Below are 18,748 nucleotides of genomic sequence, written 5' to 3'. Positions count from 1 at the left end.
CTATCTAAGAGTTCAATATAATTATAATTGCCACTAAGTAAACTCAAATTCAAACAGTGTATATAGTTAATTCTTATCTGAAATGTGTTAGATTTGAAAATACTGGATTTCCAATAAAGTTTCAATATAATAAAGCAATATCTAAACACTGAAATTAAATAAATGCTTTAATATGCAAAAAAGAACTGCATGTGCATTTTGTTATGAATACAAGAACATTAAAAATACATTCAAAAAAACCAATAATACAATGTCTCAAACTAGTAGTAATTATTCATGTTAAAGCTAAGTTAACATAAATAATTTAGCTTTGATAAACTGTCGACTGATCTAAATTTAAAATCAAATCAACATCAGAGATACACGTTCATGAGACATGATGATTGTACTAAAAGTGACTTTGACAAAATTTTCTCCATTTGCAATTTCACAAACTAGAGCTAGCAATATTTCTTAGGAATCTTATATGGTAATAACAAATACAGCATCCAACACAGATTAGAACTAAAAAACACACACACACACACTAGAAGAACCAAACATATAAACAGAAATGCAAATGATTTAAGCTACTTTTTAATATTTACAGCCATGTTTTCAACCTATTATAGTTCATGAGCATGAGAGTGGCACAGGAGAAAGAAATATCAGAACATGTTTACCCGGAAAAACCATGGAAGTATGAATGCAATCACCAAGCAAGCCATCACGAAATTACAGAAAGGTTGCTGCCTCCAGCAACTACACCTTTCGGAGGGGTCTCGGTTGCTCGATTCTCCCCTCTCGTACCACTCATCCATGAATTTGCTATCGTTCTCGCCGGTGATGTTTTTTGCGTTTGCACCACAAATTTCACAGAATCTGCACCGCAGAGGAAATCACTGTCTAGTTGTCCTATTGTAGCATTTAAGAACTTAAGATAGACAAGAGAGAAAAAGGTTGGTTGAGTTTTTTGTGGCAAAGATATCATAGCAAGATCATGTTCTTATCTAAGGCCTAAGATATCAAATTCATGAGTGTAGTTGAAAATTTGCTTAGTACGGGGACAGTAACAATCTATGCATGAATATAGTCTAGTGATTGTGATATAATAAACTGTAATAGTATACTTAACTAATGCCATCATTAGAGCATCCATATCAGATACCCTATTCAAAGATTTTACCTTAAATTTTACCTTAAATTTTGGATAAGGTAGTTAAAAAATATTTGCATCAGCTACCCTATCGATTCCCTAAATTATGCATTTATGAACAGTACTTCTCTAAATTTAGGGAATGGATTCCATTCCCTAAACATTATAGAGGAGAGAGAAGAAATAGGGAAGCTGATATATGATGTATTAAAAAGTGGATATCCAAATTTAATAAAGTAACTTTTTTACCCTAAATTATGCATTTTGGATAGGAAAGCTGATGTGGATGGTCTAAGCATGTACATAAGTTAGAAGTTTGACCTAACATCAAAGAATTAATAGCAGACTATGCATCTTTATAACTAGTGGTTATAGAAATGACAAGAATGAAAAATAGAACTAAATTGCTTAGGGAAAAAAAAGAAGAGTGCTGATTGATGAAGAGGCAAAAGGAAAATCAAGAACAAAAATGATAATGAAGCATCAAACAAATAACATGCCTAGTGACTAAGGCCAATCCAAACTTTGGCCAGTTGTTTTCATATAGTAAATTGGATTTATTTTTATGAATGCCTTGAAACAAACTTTAGCCACAGAGTGTAAAAGTAGCAGTAATAGGTACCCAAGACGATTGAGGGGTAGAGATGGGTATGAGTATTGAGTTTCTTAATGAGTATAGATATAGGTTGACACTCTAGAACATGGATTTAAATATCGTCCAGTTCTGATCATCACAGGTGAAACATCTTGTTCCGTCCATTAATTGGCATGTGGAACCTTTCTGCGATGAAACCGCAATAAGAAACCTCATCTCGTAGTTGGTTGTCCGTGGCCATTGCAACATCTCAAACTCTTCAAAACGCACTGATGAAGCTTTCAACTACGATGATGAAGTCATATATTGACTAATGCATAATATGCATCCTTGTATTTTTTAACATTTTTGGTAATTATATGAATTTTATTATTATTATTATTATTATTATTCTACACATCCAAATTCATTGATCCAACCAATCTAATACAAAATGATACTTAGATTTTCTAACCGTTAGATGTTGAGACCACTAACACCAATTTGACAACCATGATTCTCAGTGATCAACTACGAAACCTATTTTTGATTCATTCTAATAAAAAGTCTGAAACAAAAACATGCTTAAGCAACATAAACTTGTAACTAAAAAATGTCCTTATAGGCATATAATATAGCTATCGATAGGCATTTTACTAGTGTAGTTTATTAGTTTCAAAATTGCCAGATTTATTTTCTCTTATCATGTGAAAGTTTTGGCAGTAAAATCCCAGTTGCATATTCTTCTTGTTTATCTTATGTAAAACTTGGAGACCATTTTGCATATAGTTTTCGGATGGGAAGGTTGTAGAAAGTTAGAAAAACATTTATTTGATTACCAAATATAGGAATCAACTTGATATGATGACTATGGACAAAAAAATTTCTGGTTCCAGCGCTACAATATTGAGAAATAAAACAACTGCAAAAACCTTGAAATTACACAAATTATGTGAATTTCAACTTTTAATGTGCTCTTTCCAAATAAAAAAGTGTGTACTCCTCTAATGTATTGACCATTTTTCCTAATCAGCATATATAACAATGCTTATAAATGGTAGATCATAATCATAGTTATACACATTGTATCAATATATAAACACAATGATTATTTTGTATGTGGTCGCAAAACCAAACCTAATTATGTAGAGCAAGCACATCCTATAGAGCAAGCACATCATGAACTTGGAATTCCCTAATTATGTAGATATTCTCCGGATAACTTATTTTTCTCTTGTGATTCAAAATCTAATCCGTCAGCTGTCAGAATAAAGTAAAGCCACAAGTTCAACAATGACACCTCATACTTTTTTGGTAAGCTTGATATTATTTTCTTAGACACTGACTTTGTTTTTCACTTGCTTCTCTACTTGGTTCATGATCTAACAATGATCTAACTGAACCATCAGGTGTTAGGCCAGGATCAAAGCAATAACTTCAACAAAGGGGATAAATGGTGTTTCAATCAGAAACTTGATAATAACAATTGATGGATTTATTTCTATTCTTTAGATGATTGGATTGAAATTTTTAATTCCAAAAATTCATAAATCAAAACATATAATCTTAGTAGCAAACATAATAGATGAACATTGACTAGTATCACATCAATACCTAAGAAATCTTGGAAAAAAACTGTTTCACCACTCTGATTATTCTCAAAAGCACGTTCACCATATTAAATAACTGCCAATTGATGAGGCAACGAGCAACCAGAGGAGACAAGTTTTTATAGCTCAAATAAGAAACTCCGACAAAGAAATAGGCTAAAGGACTCAGCAAAGATGACAGGACAGTAAAATGAATTCTGACCCTTCCATGTTTAACCCTTCGACACTGCAATAGGAATGAAATCAACAAGAAGCCAAGTTTTGAGAAGAGAGACTCCAAACGGCTCCCTACTAGCTAAAATCAACACTTATCGTGAGCTCAATATTCCCAATCCCTCCCATAGCAATCAGAAAGAACAAGCATTTAATGGTAGACTGAGGATCAAAAGTACTAAAATCCTTCTTTTCCACACAGCGAGAAACGTAATCCGACAAACCAACATCTTTAGGGGAGAAATCCAACAAGACAAAAAAGGAAGGGAAAAAAAAATCAGGTCTGGAAGAAGAAAAAACCTGTTGCCCTTGACCATGAACCAGGTCTCAGCGCAGTGCCGATGCGCGATCCCGAGATCGCCCTTGCACCCGCACCCCAGCTCGAAGAGTTCGGAGCCTTCCTTGCTCAAATGGCAGATCCGACAGGTCGTCTCCGACTCCGGATCCTTCCCGCTGTCCTTCTCGGCCCGGCCACCAGGCCCGGTCGCCACGTTGACAGCCACGGAGGCGGCCTCCAGCCCCTTCTCGGCCCCCTTCGCCTCTGATCCCACCGCCGAAGGCGCCATGTCCTCCGCAACGACGACGATCACGACGGCGGCGTCCCCTCCGGCGCTCTGCTGGTCGTCCGCCATCGAGCCTCAATGTCGCATCAGCTAACGCGGTTTGGGCGTGGACTGGATCGGGAACAGTCGGACTAGGCAGGGGGCAGTCGGGCATCCGCCAAGTGTAAAAGGAAAACAAAATAAAGAAACTTGCGTGCGCCGTCTTATTATGCAAGTATTAATAGTAGAGGGAAACTATGGAGCAAGATCCTCTGGTAAAAATAAAAAAATAAAAAAAAGGATGATCTATAATGTAATTCATTATAATGATGATTAGATTATTATCGTAATTTAATAGTAATTAATTGTTTTTTTTTAATTCGTCTTCCCATTCAGATTATAATTTAGATCGGGATGGACAGCTAAAGGCTGATCGAAGGCTCCCCGGAAGCTGTCGACAGTGGGTGGGTGCTCAAACTGTCAGCCGTTGAGCGAGGGGGGGGGGGCTCTGAGCTACCTTCGTTCGTCCATCCCGAACCTAGATGGGAAGGTGAACCCAGAGAGGGATCATAATTAATTATAGCTTAATCGCAACCAAGCCCGAACCTCTAGTGTAACCAGGGGCGAATCGGGAGGGGGGGGGACGCGTGGGGGCATCAGCGGTCGTCCCTCCTTGCCGACGGTGGAACCCCTAGTATTATGGGGTTCCATCGATAGAGATGGAAGATATCGTCTTTTGTTTATCGTGATCATCTCTTCATACTTGAATTCCTGGATTCGCCACTGAGTGTAACAAGTGAGGCAAATGTCTCGGGCCCAAAAATATTTAGGGCACTAATTTTTTTTAAAAAAATATTATTAGTTTGATATGTTCATGTGCTCATTTTTAAGAAGTCAGCCTATAAGTAATAGTTGATAACATAAGTCATATTTTAATTTGTATCTCAAAAAATATTCTATCTTAGTTTTAAACGTGATTATGTAGAAAAGAAATCGACAGATTCAAAAAATACTGAATAAGAGAGAAGAAATTAACAGATTCATCAAACATTCACATGCTGAAGAGAGGGAGGAGCTTATTTCTTTTCCCCAAGAGTTTAGAAAATCTAGATTTGATCAAACATTGGTTGAAGTCGAACATATTGAAAGTGAAATGGGAATCGAATCTATTTTTCAAGAAAAGCGCATTATTCAAAGAAAAAGACAATTTGATGAGATCAACCATGAAAAGGTAATTCAATCTCTTAAAGAATATTTTCAAGTTAATCACTTTCAATTTATAATTGATCAAGCTTTTTCTTCACTTCCAATTCGGTTCGAGTAATTTCAAAAGTACAAAAAAATCTTTGGATTTTTATTTAGTTTGGAAAAGTTGTAGTTTATTGATGATGATGTCTCTTGAGCTCATGTGTCAATCTTCAAAATCCATTAACACATGATGGGCATTTCAATGTTGATAAATCAGATTTATTTCTAGAACTAAATGTGTTAAGACACTCATTACCTAGAGAAACAAAAAGAGCGATTGATGCGTTGAATTATTTGAAAATAATGGATGGTTGTTATCCAAATGGCTATATTGCATATCGAGTTTTGCTGACTATACTAGTTATAGTTGCATCTGCCGAAAGGAGTTTTTCCAAGTTGAAATTGATTAAAACTTATCTTTGATCAACTATATCGCAAGAAAGACTAAATGGGTTAGTTATGTTATCTATCGAGAAAAAGTTGTTGAGAAAGTTGATTATACAAACTTTATCAATACCTTTTATTCAAAAAATGGAAGACAAATAATATTCAAGTGACTATGTATTGGTTCGGAATAAGAATTTTATATTTTGTTTGGATTCTTTTTTTGTTTTTATAACATTTGCTTACAACATTATTTTTGATTATATATTTTGTCTATATTTTATTTCTAGATTTCATGTTTCAAATATTATTATATTTATATTGATAAAAAATATATGAATATTAAGCTTTAACAAGTATCATGTTTTGTGCTCACCTCAGGCCTCAAAATCTCAGGTCCAGCACTGATTGTGATCACGATCTGGCTGTAATTATATTATGGATCATTCCTTGATCAATAAAAAATGGATCAGAGGATCCGGTTTTGAAACTATGAGGTTAGCAATTGTTTTATCTGTTTACTTGGAAGAGGCAAGTAAACACATGAATTTTTTTTTCTTAAAACAGGGTTCTAAAAATGGGCCAAAATCACAACGTTAGTAGGGGGGTGTAAACGATTTGAATTGAACTGAATATGAAAAAAAAAATCTAAAGCTCTAATTCGGCTTAAATTGGTTATATTAGAGTTCGAGCTCAATTCGAAGCTCAAAAAATTTAAAATTTTTTGCTCGGATTCGCTCGAATCAGAGTTCGGGTTTGAGTTCGGATTGAAAGATTTGAACATATTCATGGGCGATTCGAACTATTGCTCATAACTAAGTACTCAAAAGGTTTGAAATTTATTTAGTTAATATATAATTATATTATATTAATAAAATATTAAGTCTCGCGAGGGACTCACGAACTATGAAACTAAATAATTTGGGCTCGAGTTCGGCTAAAAAAAAGTTCGAACATATTTGAGTTTGGCTCGAATTCGATAAGTTCGAATACGAATCAAATATTTATCGAGCCGACTAAAAAAGCTTACAAACTGGTTCGATTCATTTATACCTCTAGTTAGTAGGTCAATAATTAGATAAAATAATGAATCAAAGAACACCGATCTAGGGCGATGAGTTGGTTTCATAGAAAATTTCTATAGATTGTCAGGGTAAATTGGGAAATACTGATGACAGGTGATCCAGAAGCTGAGCATCTCATGATTGTATGCTTAATTTTTTTAAAAAAAATTCTTATAAATACATCGTAACTGGGATATGATAATTTAACCTATTTTCTACTGCACCGTAGCCCGAGCAGATTGACAATTAGATAGATGGAATAATCAATCTACCGTTTTTATGTATATTAGAATTTCTTATATAAAAAACAAAGAATGCAATATTTCATCCTAAAAGTATCCTTATTTTGATGTTGTTATATACAATTTAACCTTTTTTTTATCAACTTAATTAAAATTACTTATTTATCAATATCGTTTTAAAAGTTAATATCTTTATAAACTTATTATAGCAATCATTTAGTAGCATTACAATCAATAAATGGTTGTTATTATGCTGTACCACTAATTACTACTACAGTAATCAATGATGCTTTTAATATTGTTAAATTGATTTTGATCCATCAAAATCATTCCTCTGGTTTGATTCGGAAAGGGAAGTGATAGGAGAAAAAAAAATGAATATAGACTGTTGCAGTATTTAAATTCGTTTTTATGTAATAAATGGTAACTTTCAAATTTAGAGAAATCCATCCCAAATTTGCATCCTTGCACACCTACACATGAAAAAGAACCCTCCCTATATAATTATTCATATTATTAATGTATGTAAATCAATATAAATCAATCAATATGTCTTAAAATTCTCAATGTGGGACTAAAGTCTCATTTATAATGAAATTTCTTCCCTTTTCCACATCTTCTTCATTCACATGTATACAACATACATAACTTGGGGGAATGTGAGGGATCTTGAATCATCTTTTACTATAATATAATAACTAGAATAAAAATAGGAGCAAACAATTTGCCCAAGCTAGCTTACTATTTGATGCAATATCAATCTGACCATAACAGATTTAGCGTTGTCTATGCCAAATATTGTTGGGCATAGGTGAAAGAAAAGAAAAGAAGGCCCTAGAGACGAGCAAGAATCGAATGTCCAAGATGAAAGATGATAGCGTCGTTGTGCTTAGATGACTCGATCGAAATGGGCTATAATAGGGAACTTATATTCAAGGGAAAATCGACACTACTACTGTTCTACACTTAGCACAACAAAACTGCAACTTGATTAGAATGAGAAAAGGAAACACTTATGGAACTAAACAGTTTTAGATTACAAATTAAAATGTCCAATTATACATAGATTTTGTCCAACAAAAAACTGTAAGAGAGTTACTAAATCCAATTTCCACCTACTGATCTACAGGTTTTTGCTTGAATTATGAAAGGAGCTTCAGAAATCATACCGTAATGAATAATAAACTCTGCAACTAAAAAATCACTCGTCTCATTTGTTCACGTATGGTACAACTCAACATTAAATAAGAAACATTATAAGATTAAACATCAGGATTGCCTGAGTCGATATCAGAAGATGTCGTTTTTTTTTGTTGCACAAATAGTCTAAGTCTCTCCGTCTCACCAATGACAGTTAACCATCCTGTAAGAACATCCATTGTCACATAGTCTGGTTTGCATCCCTGCAAACTCATCTTGTCCATAAGCTCAAAGGCTTTATCAGACATGTTATGGTTCTTAAGACCCTTGAAAATAGCAGTGTAGGTCATGACGTTGGGCAATATATCTTTTTCCTGCATCTCATCGAAGAGGTCTATCGCAGCATCAACTTTTTGATTCTTACAACAAGAATCAATGAGGATGGTATAAATAATAGTGTTGGGCGGCACCATTGACACATCCATGCTCTTGAAGATCTTCATGGCCTGCTCAAGATCACCAGCTTTGCAGTAACCATTGATCAGAGTTCCATAAGTCACAACGTTAGGTTTGCATCCATTGTCGACCATTTCGTTGAGGAATTTATCAACCTTTGAAAAATCACCAGCCTTGCAGAAAGCATCAATCAGAGAAGTGTATGTGAAGACATCAGGCCTAAGCCCTGCCTTGTACATTTCGTCATGTATCTCGAATGCCTTATCCGACCTCTTCTTCTTGGAAAACCCATTGATCAAAGTGTTATAGCTCTTGATGTCTACTCAAAAACCATTCTGTCTCATCAATGACAAGTTCGAATAAGCATCATCAAGTTTACCAACTTGAGTCAACCCACAGATTAGAGTGGAGCATGTCCCAGAATCAGGGGAAACCCCTTCCTTGATCATCTCATCAAACAATGCGGTTGCCCATCCTACATTCTCAGAATGAAGAAAAGCACCAATCAGGAAGTTATAGGTGATAGCATTGCCTTTAACTTCCGGCCACTCGATCTTTTTCTTTCGAAAAAATCAAGGGCACTTCCGATCATCCCAAGCCTGCACATTCCATTTACAAAGGTATTCAGAGTAACCACATCGACGGCCACCCTTTCCTTCTCCATCCTGGTAAGCAATTCATGAGCCATGTCCAACTCTACAGCCTTGCAGAAGGCATCGATCAAGGTGTTGTAAGTCACACTGTCAGGATCACAAGCATGACTAGATTTCATCCTATCAAGCAAGGAGAGACCATCCTGAAGCCTTCCAGCCTTGCAGAGGCCGTAGATGAGAGTGTTAAAAATGATTGTGTCAAGGGACACTCCTGAATCTGGGCTTGACATTGCGTCGAGCACGTTCAGTGCATGGTCGAGGCGACGGGATTTGCAGAGGTGGTTGATGAATATACCTAAGGTCACACTGTCAGGATCACAAGCATGGCTAGATTTCATCCTATCAAGCAAGGAGAGACCATCCTGAAGCCTTCCTGCGTTGCAGAGCCCATCTATGAGAGTGTTAAAAATGATTGTATCAGGGGATACTCCTGAATCTGGGCTTGACATTGCGTCGAGCACGTTCAGTGCATCGTTGAGGCGACGGGATTTGCAGAGGTGATTGATGAGTATACCAAAGGTGACTACGTCGGGCCGCCCGCCAAAGCCTTTCATCTCCGAAAACAGAAGATTCATCCTTGCGAAGTCTTGAATTGCGGCGAGGTCAGTCAAGAGGGCGTTGCACACAGGGGCCTCGATGGAGCCGCCAGCATCCTTTACCTCATGGAAGAAATCCCAAGCCCTGGAGGTGGCGCCGTGGCGGCACAGCTTGTTGATGAGCTCAGTGAACAGGACGGCGTTGGGCGGGAAACTTTCCATCTTGGCCATCTTGACGAGGAGGGCGAGGGACCCCTCGTTACGGGGATGGCTTCGCTTGGCCAGGCCGGAGAAAACGATCGACCGAGTGGCGGCGTCAGGCAGGGAAGTAGAGTCAGGGGAAATCATGCCGCCGAGGATCGACAAGGCGGCGGAGAGGCGACCGGGAGAGGCGGAGTCGAGCAGGGAGCGTAGCTGGTAGTTAAGATGGCCAATCGAGGCATTGTGGGAGTTTCTCAGTTAAGAGGTGCTTCACGTCGCTCGGGTGCCTACGCCACAATCGCAATTGACGTCGGTGACAGCGGTGGTGGTGGAGGAGGAGGAAGCGTGACGGCTGCGGCAGAGAGGCATCAAACGCAAACACGGATTTTTCACCAGCTTCATCTTCCGTTTGGCCACTCGACTGGAGATCAACACGGAGATACGGTGACTGAGAAGAAGAACAGTAATTTACCAAAGGCTAACGTGGAAATTTAAATTTATCAAAAGACACGTAAAGTATTTATTAAAGAGCACATTTTTTTTAAATATATTTTCTATTTTATCCTCTTGATAATTTGATTTTTTTCTACGGCTTTTATTTTCTTCTCTCTCTTCTCTGTCGTCAAAAGATAGGAATAATATTAGTTAATTTTTAATCATATTTTAATGCATTTGAAGAAGCCAAAATAAATAATATACACCATATTTGGACTCCTTGCAATTTTAGAAATCCACAGGAACTGAAATGGGTGCAATCGGAGCTTTCTAGGTCGATCAGTGGGTTTCAGTCAAAACCCACTGATGGACATAGAGAGCTCCGATTGCACTCATTTCAGTTTTTATGGATTTCTAAAATTACAAGGAGTTCAAATATGATGTCCATTATTTATTTTGGCTTTTTATAGGATGTTAACAAGCAAAATCAAAGAATCGGCATAAAAGCCCACGTTGGGCTTGATTTGAGTCCATATCAGGCCCAATATGAGCTTTTTTGTCGATTCTTTAGTTTTGCTTGTTAACATCTATAAAAAATCAAAATAAATAATGGACATCATATTTGAACTCCTTGCAATTTTAGAAATCCATAGAAACTGAAATGGATGCAATCGGAGCTCTCTAGGTCTATCAGTGGGTTTTGACCGAAATTCACTGATCGACCTAGAAAGCTCCAATTGCACTCATTTCAGTTCCTGTGGATTTCTAAAATTGCAAGGAGTCCAAATATGGTGTCCATTATTATTTTTGGCATTCCTAGTGGTGGACCAGAGGTTTTGAAAAACCCTAAATCTCTCTTTCTTTTTTTTGTTTCTTTTTTTTTGTTTAGGCATGATATGAAGAGATATCATGCCCACATTGGGCCTCATTTAAGTCCATATCAGGCCCAATGTGGGTTTTTTTGCCGATTCTTTAATTTTACTTGTTAACATCTATAAAAAGCCAAAATAAATAATGGACACCATATTTGAACTCCTTGCAATTTTAGAAATCCATAGAAACTGAAATGGGTGCAATCGGAGCTCTCTAGGTCCATCAGTGGGTTTTGATCGAAACCCACTAATCGACCTAGAAAGCTTCGATTGCACTCATTTCAGTTACTGTGGATTTCTAAAATTGCAAGAAGTCCAATATGATGTCCATTATTATTTTTGGCATTCCTAGTGGTGGACCAGAGGTTTTGAAAAATCCTAAATCTCTCTTTTTTTTCCCTTTTTTTTTGTTTAGGCCTGAATGAAGAGATATCATGCCCACGTTGGGCTTGATATCTCCCCATATCAGGCCCAATGTGGGCCTGATATGGGAGATATCAGGCCTAGTAACAACAAAAAATAAAAAAATAAAAAAAGAAATAAAGAGAGATTTAGGGTTTTCAAAACCTCTGGTCCACCACTAGGAATGCCAAAAATAATAATGGACATCATATTTTAACTTCTTGCAATTTTAGAAATTTATAGAAACTGAAATGGGTGCAATCGGAACTTTCTAGGTCGATCAGTGGGTTTCGGTCAAAACTCACTGATGGACCTAGAGAGCTCCGATTGCACCCATTTCAGTTTCTATGGATTTCTAAAATTGCAAGGAGTTCAAATATGGTGTCCATTATTTATTTTGACTTTTTATAGATGTTAACAAGTAAAATTAAAGAATCGGCAAAAAAGCCCACATTGAGCCTGATATAGACTCAAATCAGGCCCAACGTGGGCCTGATATGGAATGATATCAAGCCCACGTTGGGCCTGATATGATTCCATATCAAGCCCAACGTGGGCTTTTATGCCGATTCTTTGATTTTACTTGTTAACATCTATAAAATGCTAAAATAAATAATGGACACCATATTTGAACTCCTTGTAATTTTAGAAATCCATAGAAACTGAAATGAGTGCAATCGGAGCTCTCTAGGTCCATCAGTGGGTTTTGACCGAAACCCACTGATCGATCTAGAAAGCTCCGATTGCACCCATTTCAGTTCCTGTGGATTTCTAAAATTACAAGGAGTCCAAATATGGTGCCCATTATTTATTTTGGCTTCTTCAAATGTATTAAAATGTGATTAAAAATTGACTAATGTTATTTCTATCTTCTGCCGATAGAGAGGAGAGAGAAGAAAAGAAAAACGATAGAAAAAGTTAAATTATCAGGAGGGTAAAATAGAAAATGCATTTAAAAAAGTGCGCTCTTTGGTAAATACCAAAGTAGTGTACGCCTTTTGGTAAATTTAGATTTCCACGTGCGCCCTTTGGTAAATTGCCGGAAGAAGAATGAATTATACAGGGTATAGGAATTTATGCTTCGTCAATCTTGAAGTTCGATCTCTCAACCTGGACCCTGTATTTAGAGAACCGGATCCACTCGTCCTTTTGTCTTGATCCGCTCTTGGACCGAGATAAAGAAATTGGTGGGAGATAATGACTACCACCTCTTAATAGATGGGGGTCATTGTCCCCCACCAATACAAAAGTTGGATCATGAATTGATTAAACCTTTGCGGACCAGAGGATCCGTCCTCGTATTTGGATCGGATGACAAAAGATGGGGAAAGAGGATAAGGAATGGGAGTAAAATATCCTAAATTTATTTTAGAATAAATTAAATTAATAATAATAAATATATTTAAAAAAAATTCTATAATTTTAAAATAATTTTATATATCTCATTTAAATTAGAAATTAATTAAAATAATTAATTAAAGTTTTAATTAAAAACTTAACTTTGTCATGCTCTCCTCGCGCCTACGCGACCCACTCGTTGCCTACTCTCCTCTTCCCCATCAAGCAGAGAATAGCCATCGACGTCGCCTCTTGGAGCACGCTCGCACCGCCATACGTCTACTCCATTATTGCTCAAGCAGTCGGAGAACAGTAGGCAGCGACGTCTCCTCATCGCCGACGACTCCTCCTCGAGCACGTTCTCGCCATCATGCATCACCTCCATAGTTGCTATCCGTCAAGAGAGCATCGGACATCTCCTCCTCCTCAAGCTCTGGCAGAGGATTATATTGGAGGAAATTTTATTTGAGTTCTTCTTCCCCTTCCTTACACTCCGATTTGGGGTGTAAGAAATTAAATCTCTTTTTCCCCCTCACAAGGTTAAGGTTTACCCTTCCTTCCCCTTCATCTTTGTAAATTAATTCTCCCAAACGAGGTTAAAAGTTCTCCCTCCCCTTCCTTCACCTTCTCCCAAATAGAGGATAAGTGGCAAACCTCCAACCATTTACCACTTTAGCTATGTCATGACCTCTTATACTGCCATTAGATTCATGCAGCGAACGTGATTAACCCGCTTGTGAAGGGGAATCATATTTACTACGTGAATATGCCCAAAGATGTCTTATTTATTGATCCACATATTACAAACTCCAATTCATCACAAATCATTGATGGGAATGATATATGCTCACCTCCTGACTCTCATGCATGACTGAGAGGATCAGCCCACATGGGATGCTTGGAAGTGCTGAGAGTCACGCGTGAATCGTGAATCGAGCACGGGGAGATGAGCACCATATATGTGTTACTTTTTTAAAAATAGCTTAAATATTATAACTCAAACCTTAAACTTTAAACTCTAAATCCTAAATTCTAAACCCTTAACTCTAAAAAAAAATATACTCGATACTCATAAGGTGAGTACCATAAGATAAGTAGGGTAATATTCTTGTGTGTGTGTCCCTAATGACCTTACACCGCATATCTCGTGTACACTTAATTTTTTTTTTCAATTTAATTTTTTTTTTTTTTGGCTTAGTACTAGAACATAACCTCTAAACCCTAAAGACAAGTCCCTAAATGACATACCCGTAATCTGGCAGGGATTGAGAGACGCCGCAGAGTGATATCTGGCGTGGTCAAGCTGCAGAGGACTCTAAGGAGGAGGCGAATGTTCCTGCTCCAGCATTAGCACCAGCTCCTGCTCTTATGACCATTAAGGATCGGCTGACTCAGTTGGAGGAGACAAATGCGTCAGGGATTTCAGGAGTTTCATGGTTTCCGACAAGATTGGACCGCCTCTCAGCAGCGTCAGATAGAGATGTACGAGATGATGCAACGCTGGGATTTAGCTTACCAGACCCCTCCGCCTCCTACTTCTAGTGATGATTTTTAGACATGTTGCCTAAGTTCCAGTTAGTGTCGAGATGTTTTGGCATAGACATATGTCTTTCTTGTTTATGTCCAGCACTATTGTCACTATTCTAGTATGCTATGTTTCATGATTGTACTAGTTGCATGCCTCCTATGAGATTGTATGACAGTTATGTGTTGCAGTCGTTCTTATCATTTGCCTATGGTTATCTATGTCTTTCCTTCTTGCTTATTGATAAGTACATCTATTTCAGGATATAACTTATTTGGTTGTTTTCTAATTGTTTTCATTTTCTGACTCTTGATCTTGGAAGAGATTTTGGATTAAGGGGGAGTCTAGATTCATGTTGGCGTAGGTTTTCTCTATCTTTTTGTTGTGTGTCAAAGGGAGAGATATAGATAGTTTAAATTAGATGCTTCATTATGCCTATGCTTCATGGATATTACCATATTACTATGCTTTATGGTTGTTGCATATTTAAAGACCTAACTTAAACAATTTGTCAAACATCAAAAACGAAAAGATTGTTGGAGCAATCTTGCTCTAGACACTCACTGTTGATGTTTGGTTAAATAAATTTAAGTTAGGCATTATTTGTGATCTAACATAAATGTTGAGCAAGCAGTTACGAGGAAAAGACTAAGTATGAAGACTTGGCAAGGAAAATCCAAGAAGTTAGTCTTGGCGGATGAAGTCCCGGAGGTGCGGCCTCCTGGCAAAAGGAGACTTAGCATGACAAAGCCGAAGGTAGCACTTGAAGGCAAGCGCAAGGATGAGAAGCCGTGGAAACGGAAGCATCCTAAGGGCGCAAGGCTTATGGAAGATGCTTGGAGGCATAAAGTCTAAGCTAAGGGAACGGTTTAAGTAAAAAAATATATATATGTCAAGTGCTGTAATTCTTAGGTTGCAAAATACTGTAAAACTCAAGCTATAAGGTACCAGTTGACTGGTACCTATACTAGTCGATTGGTACCAGATAACAAAACGAACAGAAAGCAGCAAGACGGATTGCAGCCCAGTACTAGTCGACTGGTACCGGTACCAGTCGACTGGTACCGATGCCAGTCGACTGGTACCGATACCAGTCGACTGGTAAGTGGCCGTTATGGGATGACGGCAGAAAATCTCTCCAAATCTTAAGCACCGTTGAAGCCCATCAGTCGACTGATGTCGAGAAAAACTATAAAACTAGTTCTTGGAGCTTAGAGAAAACTCTCACTTACTGTTCTAATCGAAAGTGATCTCCAAGTGAATCCTAAGCTGATAGAATCTCAGTCTCCTCCTCCTAAGCTTAGCTCTCATCTTGTAAGAGGAAGAGATAATCGTGTAAAGATTTTTCCACCTTCGTTCTTGGTTCGAAAAGGAGAAAGTCTTAGTGAAGCTTGATTGTGTGGGTGTGTGCCTTGAATTTGTCACCTTAAGGAGGTGGAGACCAAGTAAATCGAGGAGTTAACATTGTTTTCTTAGTATTCCATTATTTGTATTCTATTCTATTTGCTTTGCTAACAAGTTGTAGGTGAAAATCAAAGAAAAACTATTCACCCCCCTCTAATCGAACGTAAAGGTCCTATCAATTAGTATCAGAGCTCAGACTGCCAGAAGGTTTAACTGTCGATTGTGCACAAGAGCTATGGTCTGATTGTGCCATGTGTGTACAATATTGATCTCGAACAAAGAAAGTAGTGGCTCCTATGTTCGGATCAAGAAGACTAGATACCAGGCAGGAAGTCCTAGTTGCGACTAGGCAAGGAAGTCCTAGTAGGTCGGGTGGACTGAGGGCCAAGAAAACCTGATGGGTCGAGGATCGGACGTGGGAAATTTGTGTTCCTTTGTTTGAGAGGAGGATTGTTGGGTTTGTAAGGTTGTAAATATATTTCCACATTAAAAATACATAGAAAGATCATAAATTTATAAGAGAAAATATATCTCCATTGGCATGAGACCTTTTAAATAGAGCCCAATAATAAAATCATGAGGGTTTAGGTCCAAAGTGAAAAATATCATATTATTATGAAGATATCTAAATTTCTTTTCGATCCTACCATCTATTTCTCGATAAATTGTGAAAATATTACCCTGTAAGAAATCAATACAAGCAAATATAAAAAGTACTTAATGGAGCATCAAGAGAACAAACACTTTCGTGGCCAATGACATGACAGAACGTTGAGCAAAAATGGAAATTTAATGAAGCTAACAAAGAACCAAATCCGATGTAGTAAGAAAAATCAACTAGGAAGTATAAGAATGTTCTAGAAAGTATCACCGAACGGCAGTTGAATGAAGGCCTCGAAAGATAAATAGCAAATGCACAAGCAACATGCACATGCACAGAGAAAGATGTCGAGGTGAAAATGTTGTAAGCTTATTGCTTTTACAGCCTTTAGCCCGTAATACAAAATGAAAAGCATGTTGCTGTAGAACCGACGCAAATGAACTAAAGATCCCACAGAACACTAGAATCAGAAGGTCGACGACGCAAGCAAAAAATAGGAAAATTTGCAACAGTTTCCCGGAGATTTCAGTACGGTGAAAACTTACTGCATCTTGGCCATCTTGTCCGGGTCGCCACCAGAGGGGAACTTGCCGAATTCGACATCCGTGTTCTCCTCCTCTTCCTCTTCACCCTCCTCCTCCTCCTCCTTCCCTTTCCCTCCCCCACCCACGCCTGCCGGTCCCGGGGGAGCGGAGGCCTGGGGCTGCGACGGGGCTTCGGCCTCCGTCAACGTCTACGGCAACCGCTGCGTCCTCCTCGGCGGGTATGGGCGACTCCGGAGGCGAATCTTGCTACTTCGCCGCCGGCTCGAACGGGCCCTTCATCGTCCCTAGCAAATCCACCACCTTCTCCATCGATGCCTGTCCGGTCTAGTTATGGGGATGGTAGATGGAGGCCCAATTAGTAATGGGCCTCCATTGCACTACTTAGAAGCACAGACTGCATGGCCCAATTTAAAGAAAATTGCAATTTACCCCATATGAAATACGAGTAAAAACTGGAAAGAACACTTCACCAAAGTTATGATTTCCTTTTTTTGAGGGGGAGAAGAAGAAAAATCGGTCGCACGTGTTTGGCGAATCCAGCTGTGCATCATCACCAATGACAATTGGATAACACATTGCTTAATAATGCAATCTATTAAATAATTCATTTATAAAAAAAAAACTCAATAGTCAAAATGTGCAATCGAGTCTAATTCGTGTTCACAGCATTTGCATATGGTTTTTAGCTGGTACAATTATTCCTCAAATAATTAATCCAATCAACATGTCCTTTATAAATATTACAAAACAAAATAGTTGGAGGAAAAAAATGATATAATACAATTGTTATTACTCCTTTTAGAAGTGCATTTTTTCATTTCAAACACTTCTCTTTATCTATTATTCAAAATGCACCTCCAAAATTTACTTATTGCCCTCAAAGTAAATCACACCACCATTCTCTCATTTCCACTCACTAAAGTACAGAACAGTATAAAATAAGAGATTGTCAATGAAACTCAAACTCTTCTTTTATCGACCAATGACTACTCTAATAGTTGCTTGCCATAGTAGTAAACGAGCACATGGCCGGGACTTCGGTAGGGATGATAATGGATCTGTTAGAACAAAGAGTCAGAGAAGGGATGAATAACTTATTTTATATTTTTATAATGATTTGTAATCGAAATTTGACGAGGACTCATCAATGCTAATATTTATATTTACGTTTTTAAGATGACTAACCTAAGGATTCATTTTTTATTTTCACAGATGTACTATGAAATTTTTTTTCTTCTAGAAGTAGAGAAATCTCGTACAAATTGAAGTACAAGAATACAGAATCTGAATATGAGAATATAATAAGAACAAGGAAATAAATATAAATATAATGAACACATTATTCTTGATATCTTGTTACTCGAAAATGATCTCTTGTTAACTCAGAAGTGCAGTAGCGCTTTGCTCCAAAATCACCAAGAATCGACATCTTCGAATGTCCATAAAAACTCCTTTCTAAGATTCATTCGACGCCTCCTAATTGATTAGCTTACCCCAATTGATTGTCACGTTAGTTCGACTGTTCAATACCTATAGAACAACTCATTTTACCTAACAATCGATTGGTGAGTTATACCAATCGATTACCGACTTCTAATTGATTAAGCCAATCGATTCCGAAGTTTTTG

At 37.6% G+C, this 18,748-nt stretch overlaps 1 protein-coding gene and 1 pseudogene across 1 annotated transcript; both read right to left on the bottom strand.

Moving 5' to 3' along the window:
• Positions 1-435: 435 nt before the first annotated feature.
• LOC122045259 (E3 ubiquitin-protein ligase MARCHF1-like) lies at positions 436-4,275 on the bottom strand. Its single transcript, XM_042605396.1, has 2 exons — positions 3,833-4,275; positions 436-861 (listed from the first exon to the last, which is right to left on the bottom strand). The coding sequence occupies exons 1-2, from the start codon at positions 4,162-4,164 to the stop codon at positions 648-650; spliced, it is 546 nt and encodes a 181-aa protein (XP_042461330.1). The 5' UTR covers positions 4,165-4,275; the 3' UTR covers positions 436-647.
• A 3,800-nt stretch (positions 4,276-8,075) lies between these two features.
• Positions 8,076-17,408, bottom strand: LOC122045258 (annotated as a pseudogene).
• Positions 17,409-18,748: the final 1,340 nt, after the last annotated feature.

Source organism: Zingiber officinale, chromosome 2B (genome assembly GCF_018446385.1).
Source record: "Zingiber officinale cultivar Zhangliang chromosome 2B, Zo_v1.1, whole genome shotgun sequence".
NCBI lineage: Eukaryota > Viridiplantae > Streptophyta > Magnoliopsida > Zingiberales > Zingiberaceae > Zingiber > Zingiber officinale.
Note: the sequence above shows the minus strand (reverse complement) of the source record. Positions and strands in the feature narration are given on the sequence as shown.